Source organism: Crotalus tigris, unplaced genomic scaffold, assembly GCF_016545835.1.
Source record: "Crotalus tigris isolate CLP2741 ecotype Arizona unplaced genomic scaffold, ASM1654583v1 scf7180000018468.2839379, whole genome shotgun sequence".
In the NCBI taxonomy this organism is placed as follows: Eukaryota; Metazoa; Chordata; class Lepidosauria; order Squamata; family Viperidae; genus Crotalus; species Crotalus tigris.
Window position 1 is genome coordinate 1,930,586 of NW_024097024.1, and position 15,172 is coordinate 1,945,757.

General features: G+C 35.7%; 1 protein-coding gene across 30 annotated transcripts in view; it reads right to left on the bottom strand.

The window, feature by feature from the left end:
- ABLIM1 (actin binding LIM protein 1) overlaps nt 1-15,172 on the bottom strand; it is a 209,196-nt gene that overhangs the window by 33,327 nt on the left and 160,697 nt on the right. For all 30 annotated transcript variants that reach the window (XM_039352749.1, XM_039352752.1, XM_039352744.1 and 27 more), the window contains 5 exons: nt 14,896-14,973; nt 13,403-13,558; nt 10,704-10,742; nt 9,369-9,404; nt 8,919-9,048 (listed from right to left, as the gene is read on the bottom strand). In XM_039352749.1, the coding sequence (XP_039208683.1) occupies nt 8,919-9,048; nt 9,369-9,404; nt 10,704-10,742; nt 13,403-13,558; nt 14,896-14,973 (439 nt within the window). The remainder of the gene's footprint in view (nt 1-8,918; nt 9,049-9,368; nt 9,405-10,703; nt 10,743-13,402; nt 13,559-14,895; nt 14,974-15,172) is intronic.

Consider the following 15,172-nt stretch of genomic DNA (forward strand, 5'->3'; position numbering starts at 1 on the left):
TTAATTCTCATGCAAAAGAAGCTCCCGTACTTAAAATAATCACACATGAAAAATGAGCAAAGAGGCTACAAGTTATTCCAGTTAATGTCTGGTGCAGTTGTTCATTCCTTATTAATTTAAACCACATTACTCCTCATTGGAGATACATTTTGTTCAACTGGAGAATCATTTCCAGATAAGCTTCCGGGGAAGCAAGGCTGGCCCAAACATTTTCTTGCCTGAGACAGAAGAGTAAATGCTTTGAATCTTTCTGGTCTATCCCCCGTCAAGGCAGGACATATACGAACAGTACTTAAAGCGGAAAATAGTTTTTATTACAGGGACATAGATAATGATAAGAGATGCCTTCATTTTGCTGGAAATATCAGTATCATGTATCTACATCTATGGCTATATAAGTGTTACCCTGCTTAAGGCAGCCAAATCAAATCTTGGGATAGATTCTTACTCTGCCAAATGGTAAGGTCAGCTCTAAAAAGAAACAACAATGACGAAGTGTTTAAGTAGCAGCTTCTAAAGCTTTGGGAAGAAAACACGTAACTAGCTTTTCTCTCCTATCAACTGCATGGCTGATTCTAGTGGTGCACTTATCCATTTCCAAAGTATAGGTACAAAATGATGAACAAGTAATATCTTCTTTGACTCCAAGCATGTTTAGATTTCATGCAGCTACATGAAAGAGTTCCTTCTCTTAAGAAAGATCACTGCAAATAACAAAGTCCCCCAACTTCTGGCTTGCAATGCAATAGGATTGCGTAGACATTTGTTTATTTATTTAAAATATTTATATAGCTCTCCATCTTGTACCAAACCCTGGGAAGCTCACCACCACTAGCTAAAATAACATACGTGTGCAATAAAAATGTTAAAACCACAAATATCAAAATTTGGCACACAGTTAAACTTTTATATGCAGTCCACCACAAAGTCTTCTTCTAAATCTCACCCTATCCAAAGACTTGGGGGGAAAGCCAGGTCTTAGGTGCTTTTAGGAAGGCTAAAAGGGTGGAAGCCTGCCAAACTTCAGTGGGAAGGGTGTTCTATAGGGCAGAGGCTACCACATTTCCCCCCCCCCAAAAAAGACACATTTCCTAGGTCCATAAAATGGCAATATTTAAGGGTAGGGATTAGGAGCATGCCCACCCTATCCAAACTGATAGGGTGGGCAGATGTCCTTGGGGAGATGATGTCTTTTAGTTAACCTGATCTTATATCTTTTAGGGTTTTAAAAGAAAGAACCAGCACTGGGAAAGGAAATTGGGAGCTAGTACAGCTCATGCAACAGGGGTATAACGTGGCTAAACCTAACATCACTGCATGCACCCCCACATTCTGGATCAGGTGGACTTAAAGAGCAGCCACATGTAGAGCATACTGCTGTAATCCAAACAGGAAGTGACCAAGTCATGAGTGAGCATAAGCAAGGCCTAATAGTACAAAAAGGGACATAATTGGTGCACTAGACAATTGTGCAAAGTCTCCTCTACCCAGCCATAGTTACAACCTGTTCCTTAAGCAAGAATCATGAGACTAAGAGGACACACCTCAGCCCAGGGAAGTGCCACCTCAACCAAAGACAAAGATGAAATATCACCTGGGGAGCTGAAAACCCAGAGCTGCTCCCTCTTGCCAGGTTTGAGTTGAAGCTGGCTTCTTCTCAACCAGACTGTTACAGTCTGCAGACACTTGGCCAATACCAGAAGAGCAAATGATCTCCCCCAGCAGTTTCATATTAAAGAAAAAAGACAAAAGACTTGAGCTCTAAGGCTTCCACAATGCAAGGACCTAGGGCTTCACCTTTCCTCCCCATCCCAACACCGATTGGAACATAAAGGAAGGAGGAGAATCACTGTAACACAGTAATCCCATTCCCAACCCCTAAAGCCTAGATGATTGCCATTCTTGATGGTACTGAAAGCCACTGAGGAGTTTGTTGCACCACCTTATCCTGAGCTCTCCAAAAATTATTGACAAGTATGACCAATGCCATTTCAGTGCCCTGGCCTGAATCCAGAAATGAGTTCAGATAATGTGTTTCATCCAGGGCCCTTTGCACCTGCACACCACCTACCACTTTAAAAACCATCGCTAAAAGAGAAGGTTAGAGACTGGATGAAAATTGTCTAGCACCGTTGAGTTCAAGGGTGCCCTCTTGAGAAGGGGTCACACGAACACTCTCTTAAGGCAGGCAGTACCATTCCCTCTCACAAAGACGCATTAACCACTGCTTGAACCCAATTGCATGTCAGCTCCTAGGAGGCCTTAATCAATCACGAGGGGCATTGGTCAAGAACACAGGGAACCAAGCTCATAGCCACAAGACCTCTGTCCACTTCCTCAGATTCAACTGGCTCAAACTCTTCCCAGATCACAAGGCATACAAAGTGTCTCGGTCACTTTCAAAGGATTTCCCTACCAAAATCCAACTCACAGTGAAGATGAGCAACTTTGTCTGATAGTTGCCAAGAATATTTTTCACAGCAGCACTGCAGGGACTCCCACAGTTCTTCCTTACCCAGGAGGACTTGGTCACCTGAAACAGAACTGCTCAGCAGTTATCTGCAGAGGCAATAAGGATGAAGATATACTTTGTTAACCTTATTGCCACAAGGTAAGTCCTAATACAGGATCTCACCTGTGCTTAGCCTCTATCTTCCTCCAGCAGCCCTCTAGGCATCTCTTATGTTGCTTTATTTTTTGGAGCTACTCAGTAAACTATGTTGTCATATCAAATTCACATCCACAGACATCCACATAGCTACAATTAAATCCAAGGTCTTGTTACCTGCTCATTCCAAGCTGCAACCAGGGCCTCTGCCAAGACATGTGTCAGAATTTCTTGAAAAATCCCAAGCTCATACTGGGTCCATCAGGCACTGGGGTGAGCCAACTGAATAGGCTCCATCCCCCTGTGGTGGTAGGGCAGCTATGGAGAATTCTAGGATTAGAGTGATCTGTACTTGGCAAGGGAATGATTTTAATGTCTCCCAAATCCAGATCATAATGCCCCTGCCCTGAGGCAAACACCAAATCTAATGTGTAACTCCCTGCATGAATAGAACCATCAACAAGTTGGACCAGGTTCATGATTATCGTAGTCATCAAGAACTCTTGTATTACTTCAAACCCAGAGAAGGCAAGTTGAAGTCCCCCCCCCCCCATACACCTGGGGAACTCCACTGTTGACCCATATTCATAGAATATACTCATGGAGTATTCTGTCTCTGTTCACTTGCTTATGCGATTTTTTTTAAAAAAATCTGCATGTAAAAAAATCTAATATTTGATTTGTTTGTTTGTTTGTTTATTCATTCACTTTATGTGGCTGCCCATCTCAAGTTAATAACTCTAGGTGACTAACAATGTTAAACAACAGAAATAAACAACAGAAATAAAACGGAAGCTTGAGTACCTCTTTAGATTTTCCTGATACCCTCTCATTACCAACTAGCTTAAAAACTGAGCTGTGGATAAATGATAAATATAACTTTAATTTGTAATATTCAAGTTAATAGACAAAAACTTGACTTAGCCATTTGTTTCCACTGTTGGTATGTTGCTTTTAATGCTGTCAAGCATTGAATGGTAGAATATAAGTATTTGTATTAAAAATTAAAATTAAGATCAGCTCAATTGTGTATTGTAAGGTCTTTTGGGTGTAATGCACAAGTTGCTAACATGGAAGCCACAAACTCTTTCAGTTCTTCATGTTTAGCAAATATTTCAGAATTAGTTTCTTTTGCTCTTATATTTACCTAGAGAAAAAGAAGTTGTTCCAGTTCTTGATGACCACCAGCCAGCACTTGCTTTGACTTGACTCTGAAGCATGGCTTGTGAGAATCACAATTGCATTAAATAATTCTCTTGATGTGCCTGCCAAACTCTTCCCATTTACATCTTTACTGCATTCTTGTCTACAGCACTAAAAACAAAACCCTCCAGGATGGTGCAGGCATCTCAAGTGCATATGAATTTCCTAAGGTTAGAAATCATGAAGCTTGGACTTATTTGATATATTTGGTTTCCTTCAAGATATTATTCTTCTACAAAAGGTTGAGTTTGATGGGGTAGGGGACTAATATTTCTCATTCTTTAAATACACGTAGAAAAACTACATCATCTAAATATTACACCTGTGATATGTCCCGCAGCTATGCTAAAATAATCTTGGTTTCAAGTTCATAATGTAAATGACACACTATTGATTCAAGAATAGATTCTAATATACATCACCACTATTATGATCTGTCCAGGAAGCACACAATTATTTCCTTAATTAGAACAGCACACTGCATGTTTTGGAATATTGTACTTCAATTTAAAATATGTAGAGTAAGATGCAAATGAAGAGTTAAGCTAACACGAAAAGCAGTAAATGAAAACAGAAGGTCCAAAGCAGAACTTCTAAAACAAGAGAAACAAAGTATCATTAAATGTTTAGTAATTAAGTAGTAACAATATTTTCTGTTATAACATCATGACCTGCAGGGAAATCATGGATCCTATGTTTTTTGGGATCAATTCAGCGGTTAGTGTTCCTAATTTGAAACTGGTTGAGCTGGTTGAAAAGAATTCCTAGGAGAAAAAACTCCTTATATTTTGAGATATGCTATATAACTATTATGAAACTACTTAGCATAATTGCAAAATTAATGCTAGGTTCCTAACCATCACTATTAACAATGCGCAGAAGCAAATTTCCAAGCAGTCCAAGTTGAAGCTGCCAGAAATGAAAAGAAAGTAACAGTCACTGATGTTCATACACATTCTCACAATTCTTTGAAGTAACTATGACATACGAGAGCAATTCAGAAATAAACCTCCATTTGGTTATCAATGACAGACACTTGCAGAACTTTTATTATATATATTAGAAAACTACAACATTACATTACTTTTTGACATAATCGCCATTCAAATTGAGGCACTTGCCTCTTTGAAAATTCCTTAGTAGTCACTTGGCGCCAAATCTGGTCTATGGGGGAGGGGGTGATCAAAAACATTCCAATAGTTCTTGTTTCAAAAGTTCTTGGGTGCATCTAGAGATGTGCAGGCGAGCATTAACATGAACTAACACCACACTGGAAATGGTGCCATAGAAAATCCCGCCAAAGGAAATGAAGATGCCAAAGGAGTACTGCTAGTGAAGTTCATGGAGCGTGGTTCGACCATCAATTCAGAAGTCTACTGTGAAACGTTACGAAAACTCAGATGAGCCATCCATAACAAGCTTTGAGGCATGCTGACTTCCAGTATGGTGTTGGTTCACAATTATGCTCGCCTGCACACCACTAGATGCACCCAAGAATTTTTGAAGCAGTTCTGTTGGGATGTTTTTGACCACCACCCCCCATAGCCCAGATTTGGTGCCGAGCTACTACTACTAAGGAATTTCAAATCTTGTAAGACGTTATGAGAAGTGCCTCAATTTGAATGACGATTATGTCAAAGAGTAATGTAATGCTGTATTTTTCTAATGTGTATAATAAAAGTTCTGTATCTGCTAATGTCCGAATTGCCCTTGTACATAATACAGTCAATAATTTTCCAGCAGATTTTTTACATCAGTGAATTGGGAAGGGAGTAATCTTCCAAAATACATGAATAGTTTTAGAAAGTATGTTCCACTAATGGAGATCTTTCACTGATGAAATACTCCCAATTTAATTCCACTTAATTCACTTGGATGCATATATTTTCCTCCCCATACCCTGAATTTGAAATATCAACCCAAATGACAAATTCAGTCTTTCAGATAGATTTACTTTTCAGAAAATGGTAATTATGAGTTGATCTTGAAGCTTTGCCATGACAGAAGAATGCCTTAAAAAGCATGAAATAAACATGGAAATGTAAAAGTAGAATTTATGCATCAAGTGCATGCAAACATGAGCTGTGCCTCTGTTTTTAAGGGACCTCATGAGTGAAACAAAGTGAGAATGTTGCAATTGTATTTTATATTAGCATAATTAGGAGATTGAGATCCATGTATACTGACATATTTATTGCTTCATTTGCTTTTGGAAGGTTAAGCATGCATGATTAGGCCTGCATTTAAAACTTGTTTCGTTTTTATTAATTAAGCCAATTCTACTGTTTAACCATTCCTGAGAAAGTAATGCTGAATACAGGGACTAGGTGATGTAACAGTTATTAAGGGAAACTAGGTTTAGGAAGCTCAAAGTGGTGGATGGAGCAAACAATTGGAAAAGAATCAAAGAATTCTCAAAATGTAGGTGTTAAGTTAAAATATATCAGTCTTAGATGATGAAATGTTGTGTCAACTGACCTACACATCACTGTACGAAAGGCCATGGTTTTGTGTTAGAATACATATTTTCCATAAACAAGTTCACAGATTTCCTTGTGAAACTTGCAAGTACAGCTAAAAAAATCCCCTCTTTTCTGAAATGCTAGAGAATCATTGACAATTGTTGTGGACACAATGTAAGCATCTTTCTACATTAGAGATTAAAATTTGCAATATAAGCATGCTCCACTATTGATATGGCAAGTGTATGGGATGAAAGGACACATTTAAACATAGCATTCATCCCAAAAATTTGAAATAACATTTTTGGAGACTTAACAGGAAACTGTTCTTACATATATGCATACATATATATCTATGTAAATCTATATTGGAAGCTGGTATATATGCAAGATACCCATTAAATTCATGCATAACTAGTATGTGGTCTGGGACTTTAAGATTAGGAAAATGTGGATCATATCAGTGTGTTTGAAAACAGAGATGAATTTTCTACAATAGTTTCCAAATTAATCTCAAAAAAATGATAAATATCTCAGTTCTCAAGCAGTCACATTTTCTTAAGAAATCTTAACCACTTCATTTATGGAGGACCCTTAGAAAGGACATACTTTCTCAAAGAAAAGAAGATATGCCAGGTCTAGCATAATCTTTATGACAAAAATCTGAGCATGCTAGGACCACAGAGTGGACAGCCATCTTATGGAGATGTGGTTTATTAGCTTCCCTAGAATGCTAATAAATCTCCAGTCATTTGGACACTAGCTTGAATGGCCTGTCTTCTTACCTTTGACATAGGGAATGAAGTGGTGTCGGAAAGGGGAGTAGGGGCGGGAATCATTGTGTGTAGAGATTGGGTTATTAGTGCGTAGGAGGGCTAACCGCTGCACACCGTTAGACAACAGCTCTGCGGCAGCAAGGATTCATGAAGCAGGACAAAGCAGAAACAAAGAAAAGAGAAGACCAAATAAGACAGAAGCAGGAAAAGTGGCTAGAGGCTGAGGGAAACACAGGGACAAGCTCTCATAAGTAGGAATCTGAAGACTACACAAAGGAAATGAAAGAGGTTTCTTACTGCAGGAAAAATTCATAGGAAGAAACGTGGAAAAATCAGATTTACATTGAATATACCTTCGCTTCAACTTAAATCCATATTTCCTTATATACAAACAAACGAGGCAGAATTGGCATTCATGCAACTCTCTTTTTTAACTTATTTTCCAAGGAACAATTATCTGAGGAAGAATTAGACCAAATAATTACAAATGAAAGCTTACGTTGTTTGTTATAGGTTGTGCTAATAGAAGAAAAGCTATAGTTGCTTGGCAAATATGTGGCCATACATATCAAACAAATAATTTCAACAATAACAAAATGTTCTTCTAATGAAAATGTTAATATAATATAATCACTAAAGAAGAATCATATTAAAAAATAAAATATAAGTTCTAATCACTATAACTTTTTACTTGGTTTACCAGAAGAAAACTTTCAGGAAATAAATCAGAATGAAACTGTAGAGTTCAGAGGCTTACAAAAGCATGAATATAGGTATTTTAGGTAGGCGGGCATTCTTAAAGACAAGCTTTCTTTCTACTGAAATCTGAATTTATTTTTCTTCACCAAAGATAATATCTGGAAAAATAATAAAATCTGAGGGTGTAAAATTGTTCATGGTGCCAATTGACTTCCTATAATATCATCACAATTTTAAAATCTCTCAAAAAGTATTAACTTTATATTGTTATGTTAGTTTTAAAGATAAAGTAAAATTTCAAATGGTTATTTAATATTAACATACTGTATATTAACAAATTGCAAAATTAATATTGATGCAGAATATTTCTAAAAGAAAAGCCCAGGTGTAACAGAAGAGAACTAGTTGAATCACGGTGACAGTAGATATATGACTTTGGCAGGTCGTGAAATCTAAACTAAATTGACTCTAATAATACTTGGATGCGGGATTGTTTAAGTAGTCTTGTTTACTAAATTGAGTAGTTGAAAAAAATATCACAGAAAAAGGCAAAGATAGGCAACTCTCATAACATTACCAAGATCACCAGAAACTGAGTTTGACTCATGGATTGCTTTACTTCTGTATGCATATCTGACATTTCAGCTGTGAAACTGCTTCCCCTGACAACTTTTTTTTAAAAAAAATATTTCTTTCCTCTTTTTTAAAAAATACAATACTGTAACTTCCTTCCTCTAGAGTTTAATAAAGACTTTTAAAAAATGGAATAGTTTTACATTTTCATGATCAAACAATGAGAAGTTATGTTAAGGAATATTTTAAAAAATCAGAAACTCTGACTTTATTAAAAATGCCCATAACCTAAAATTCAAAATGCTGTTGGTGAAAGAAACTAGAGAAATTTAATTTCCTATGTCCTCTTCATTAATTATTGACCCAAATAATATAAATCCATTTTAGGAAACTATTTAATTTCTAATTAGCTAATATTCCTATTCTCCTACAATAACTAAAGATCCACTTAACCAAGAGTGAGAAGGAAAAGGAAACACAGATTTATAATGAATAAATAGCTTTGCAATTGAAAGAAGTAGATCCCTTTCCTAGTAATTCCAAAAGATAAATAATGATCGTTTCTTAAATTTGGTTCTATGATTGCATTATCCTTACCAGGTCTGTGGAAATGCTGTGGTGAACGTGACATGGTGGGAGTGTAGCTATGACGACTGTATACAGGGGAACCAATGGAACCCTGACTGGTTGACCGGTGTATCATTCGATCTCGAAAATCCTGATAACCCTGAAGAAAATATTGTATGTGTTATAGCAGATGATCTGATAAAGCTCCTACTCATGCTGTATCTTCCACTCATGCTTAGCAGGTACAGTATGTTATTCCAAAAATGCTTCTCTACTTGTATCATACCAGATCATAAATAAGGAAACATTCTTTGTGATGGAAGGACTGTTAACAGGACAATCACAAATAGAATTGAGAGAGGGCTTCGTCTACTACTTTTCTTTTACAAAAACTGTTATCTCACCATCATACAGCAGTCAATTTAACGAAGTTACAGAAAGTTTGATTGGTCATATACAGCACATATTCATCAAACTTACCTCTGCAGACGGAGTTGGAGATAGTGTCCTTGGTGACTGAAAGACAAAGCAGAAAGGAGATTACAGGTAAGACATTTTACTCAAATATTTCATAAATATTGAAAGATAATTGATAATTTCATGAGAAAGATTGTTTCATCCAATTTAATTAAGAGATTTCCAACAGAATTCTGACAGTCAGATTTATGGATACAAGAAACTGCTTGAGTTTAGGGCTACATGAATGCTAATTTGTGCTTAATATAATCAAAGATTAATAAATGACGTAGTAATGATTTTATTTATTGGAAACTTGATTATCATAAACATTAATAATGTAACTACTGTAGTTCTACAAACTAAAAATAAAAACAACAGTAACTCATTGGCTTTCATCTTTCAGTGATTTTGAAATTTTATTAGGAATTTACCAAATACATGTGATACCGAAGCCATATTTAAAAAGAATTTCTCTGTAAATTATGGCCAGACTTCATCTTGACAGTATAATTTAAAAAGAAAAAGGAATAATTGTTTTGACATTTCTTGGGCAAAAATGTCCTCACTGTTTACAAAATTTACTTGCTGATCTCAAATAAAATGACTATTTCAGACCAAAATGAGATTTGTTTAGCTTTACCATCTTTGTTTTCTGATGTACAGAAAGCAAAGAGACAGTTAGCAATACCATTCTATGATTTCCATAGCCCAAAGTTATTTAAAAATAGCATGTAAGTCAAATTTTATACACCTATGGTTTATGAGTTCTTAGACATGCACTGGAAAACCTCAGTTTGTGATGAAGTTTGGCATATCTGTTTAACCGCATATCTTTGTTGCAGCTCAATCCACACTGCAGTTTTTCAGAATGGTTCTTAAAAAACTTGTGGAAGGCAAGTGGCAAGAAATGCTGTTTAACCAAATGATTCTAATCTAGAGCAACTTTCACAACAGTTCATAAGAACCTGAGAGATGGAATCGCTAGCAGCTTTGTTTTATAAGAAGTTGCATAAACTCTTGCTTGTAAAATAACATATTTGAACTTTATCTTCATCTTTTGTGTGTATACGAAATCTATACACCTTGTCACCTACCATGCTGAATGCATATAGTCTAGAAGTTATTTGATTGTTTATTTATTACATTTTTAAGCTGCTCATCTGCCTTGTTAAGGGGACTCTGGGCAGTTTGTTATAAATTAATATCTTATGATTTAAAGATATTACTATTTTATCTAACGATCCCTCTTCAGTGCATTTATAGATAACATGTATAAATCAATAAATCAAACTAGAGACAAACTGTCCAATGCCAATTTGTTTTATATCATCGTCCATTACTCTTTTTTCAACTTACACTTTCATCATGCACAGGAGAACTGCCGTATCTTGAACTCTGAGGGGGGAAAAATGGGATTATAGCTGCTTCATTTTAAATTTATTTTAATAGAAAACAATAAAGTGCTGAATCTCCTTACTATATACTATATAGACTATATATAAAACCCATTAGGCTTCAAGAATAAATCAAGCTAGAATATAATAAAAATGAACAATAAAATATGTTGTTAATATTTGACATCTAGTATCTGGGATCTACCATCTTCCGAATATTTCATGGTCAGGTTTTAATTATTTCCTCCTGTACTGAATTAATACTTAATATGTAAACTATTAGGGTTTTCATAACTGGTAGCCCTGTTTTATAACGGAACATCTGACTTGTAAAGGACATTTTATCAATTCAGTAGGAAGATTCACAATTGAGTTTGGCCCTTAGTTCACTGCATCTAGAAGCAGAAAATGTGACTAGCGTCCAACCATCTGAAGAGCCCACAGATATATTCCTGAGAAGAACTGAGTAATGCAATTGTATTAAATGAGAGGTGGGGAACTATGGCCCTTTATGACTTGTGGACTTCAACTCCCAGAATTTCTGAGCTAGCAGGAATTGTATTAAATACATTATGAAGGGTGTGTTGACTCAGATGAAAGGCTATCTCAGCCCAGCACCCTCTTTTTACAGAGGCCAACCAGATGTCTATACAATCCCACAACCAAGACCATTCTTCTTGTTCTCATAGCACCCACCATATGGGAGAAAATATTCAGTTATTATGAGTAATAGTGGGGATCAATCTAATCCACTTTCATAGCCATTGCATTTTTCTTCCTACTCTGACTTAACACAGTACAAGAAAGAAACGATAATATATGACCCAACTAATGGAACATAGTATGATTCATTTGGCTATCTAATGACATGTTCCTAAATTAGATTATAGGACTATGTGAGATATTATTTTTACACATTCAGTACTTATCAAAACTTCACTTATTCGATAATATTATGCACAATGAAAGCAAAAGAAGCAGAATTAGAATAAATGTTAGTCTTTCAACGACAGAGGAGATAAAGAAATCTAGTAAAATCTAAGTTATTTTGTATTATTTGATTCATTTAAGTCAAATTTTCCAAAATCCAAGCTGGGGTTGAATTTACAATTGGGATTGCATACTTTACAATGGAAAGCAGATCTGAAAGAAAGTCAACACCAGAAAGGAAAAGGCTATTGGTTCAAGGTACCAAGAAAACATAAATATGCACTTAAAACCTTCTTGGTTTCATTTCAATCATTCCTATTATAATCACTGTATAAAAATTAACTGCACTTCTATATGTACGTACGTACGTACGTACGTACGTACGTACGTACGTACGTATGTATGTATGTTTGGGTTGATATCTACCCTGCCAACACATATAGAAATAACATATATTCTACTAATAGTGTCTGCACTTTTTTTACTGCATATGATTTTGCAGTAAAATTACATTACATAACAACAGTAAGCTTATTCAAAAATACAACTGACTGATACAAAATCAAGGTGAGAAAAATAATTGAAATGGATGAAATGAGCAACAAATTAAAATCACAACCACAATCAAAATCAGAAATAAAGATAGAGCATAAATTAGAGGCCCTTGAAAAGAAATGCAGCCTGAGGAGTAAATGTGAACAAAGACAAAATGGATCAGAGCTATACCACAAAAGTGGTAGATAATTACGTTTTTTCATTAAGAATTGTTTATTCTTAAATGAGTTTTAGGTTCACTAACAAAATAAAATCTATGTGTTTCTTGGCTTCCACTAGGTGGCACTCTGTGAAAACATTTCTGTGTAGTGAACCTGAGGTACAATCTTTCCAAGAAAACACATCATATGATCAAAATGTTTAGGATAATTATATGACTACTAAAGTTCTTCTTTTCTCTGTTGTTCATGTATGTATAAGCCTAACATAAAGAAAAGCCCACATTAATAATAATACATAAACATAGTTTTTGTCTGGGTCCAAATATTCCATATTCAATTCACACAGACTGAAACAAAGTAATCTGCCAACAGATCTGGTTCATTTCCTGGCCTAAGCAGGAATATCAATGTCTTCAATGTCCTACAAAGGCCCAGAAGGCCACATCCTTATCTCTGGATGAATGCTATTCCACTTCAATTGATATAGCTAGTTTAATTTTAAAAAGGTTTCTGTACAAACACAGAGAACTCATGTACCTAAAGTAATAATGATTTTTTGAAACATGAACTCAAGCATCATTCTTACAATTCCAATAATGTTTTCTTGTACTTGGACACCACTTTACGGCTCATGTCTCACACAGATGCTCTACCCACGTAGCAGTATTTCTTTAAGAATCTACACCACTTCTAGGGAAAGTAAATCCTGAACATTTTATGCCCATCTAGGTGCTTCACAATCAAAGGTTCCTGGCTACTACCAGTCAAGCGTGTGCATGAAGGTGACAGGGAAGAGCTCTGTGGGATAGGGATCCCTGCGCACATAGTTATTGATGAAAAAGGAAAGTAAAGCAGCAGAATCCAATACTCACATTTTTTCCAAAGCTACAAAGAAGCAAGAAGTTGAGGAATATGAAGCATTTCGACTATTGCATCAGCTGTTTATAGGAAGAACAGAAGCTAGACTACATATAAGAAGTGAATTGGTTTCCAAATTGAACTTCCAATTCGTTACCTCTCCAAGGCTCTGCCTTTCTTGTCTCTCTTCGTAAGCAGAAGTGTAGAAAGGTTCGTAAGTAATTAGATCTGGGCGCTCAATGTCATAGATGGCCTTGACTTTGGGAATAGCTGCTAAATCCTTATAATCAAGGATCTCATTGTCTACTTTTGCCTAAAAATCAAAGAAAATGGATAAACACAACTCTGTAGATTCACTTGAATAACATCCAGTTCTAAATGATTTTGCTTATAAGAAAAACAAATGCTTGTTAAACCACAAAAAACACCTATTTCTCTCCTCCACTCTCCAAATTCATTTTCAATCAAATGCCCCCTTTTTATTACATTAAGACTGGATTGGGTCATCATCAATTCATCAAAGTGTAAGAAAAAAAAAGACCAGCAACCAGAAGGTAGAAAAGTGGCAATTTCTGAACATGATGATTTCCCTTCAAAGTATACTTTGTAGCTTGAAATTGGTGGTCCACATCCATCACATAAAATGTGAACAGAAAAATCTCCATGGATTTTATTGGTTGACTAACATAGTGAAGCATGGTTTACGACTCAGTGAATTTTAAATACTAAGCAACTGTGATTTATTCATTGACAAAATAACTATAGCTTACAATGAGCTGCATCCAGGCATCAGTATCATGTAATTATGAGTCCCCTAAAAACAGTATTTGGGGACCATATTGAGCTATCACTCATACACATACTCATTTTGATGGCCCACAGTAATTTCTATACTGCCAACGTCATAGAATATCACATTCAGATAAAAAAAAATCTTCACATTTCCAAGATTTGTTTGTCAACCATTCATTAGCGGATAGAATGATGTCTTTAAATTACCGCTTTGCGATATAGATAGCCTTCAACTTACAATCATAATGAAGTCTGTCCATAAGTTGTGATGGCCATACAGCATGCGACCAACCCAATTTTACAACTTTTTTGGACAGTTGTTAAGTAAATAAATGCAGTCATGAGGGAAATCTGCAGTTGTTAAGAGAACCCTTTTTTCATTATAGCATATTTTTGCCAAAAACCAGAAGTAAATGCTGGTTTTCAGCAAAAAAGCTATAAATCCTGGTCAGGCTGGTTGCCAAGCACTCAAAATTCATGTGAACACAGAAGGGGCCGTGGCCGTCAGAACCTTTGAACTGAGTCGTAAGTACTTTGGGAAAGTTGGTCATAACTCTGAATGGTCTCTAAGTGACCAGTTGTTAAGTCGAGTTCCCACCTGTATTACTGACAATGCCCAAACAACAAGTCAAAAATTTACAAAGGAGTCTTTTTTAATAAATCATGTCATTCTGCCCGAATTTCTTTTAATCTAATTGATAAAAATGAATTAACACGAGCAAGTAATTCTGATTTTCCAGTTAATGAACTGTTTTGTTTTTCTTCATAAATGACAATACATCTAAATAAGTACATTTCTAAAAACATAACACTATATCATAATCTAATTAATAAAATATTTCATGAAAGTATACATACATAGATTGTATGTCCTGGTGAGCCAGGAATACTGGATCCAGGCCTAGAATAAATACTCTCTGAGGATGTCCGGGTAGGCTGTAAGGGGAAAAAAAAAAAAACACTGTAAAAACATGGCTGGGTTAGATATCCTGTTGGGAACATTCAAAGCTAAGCTCATTTTCAAATTGTTTTCAAGTTGTTTTTTTCTTTCTTAAAGGAAAATTCCGCAAAAACATTTTTGTCTTATGAAGCAGGTTGTATTTATCTTTACAGAGAGGTTACCCAGTATTATGGA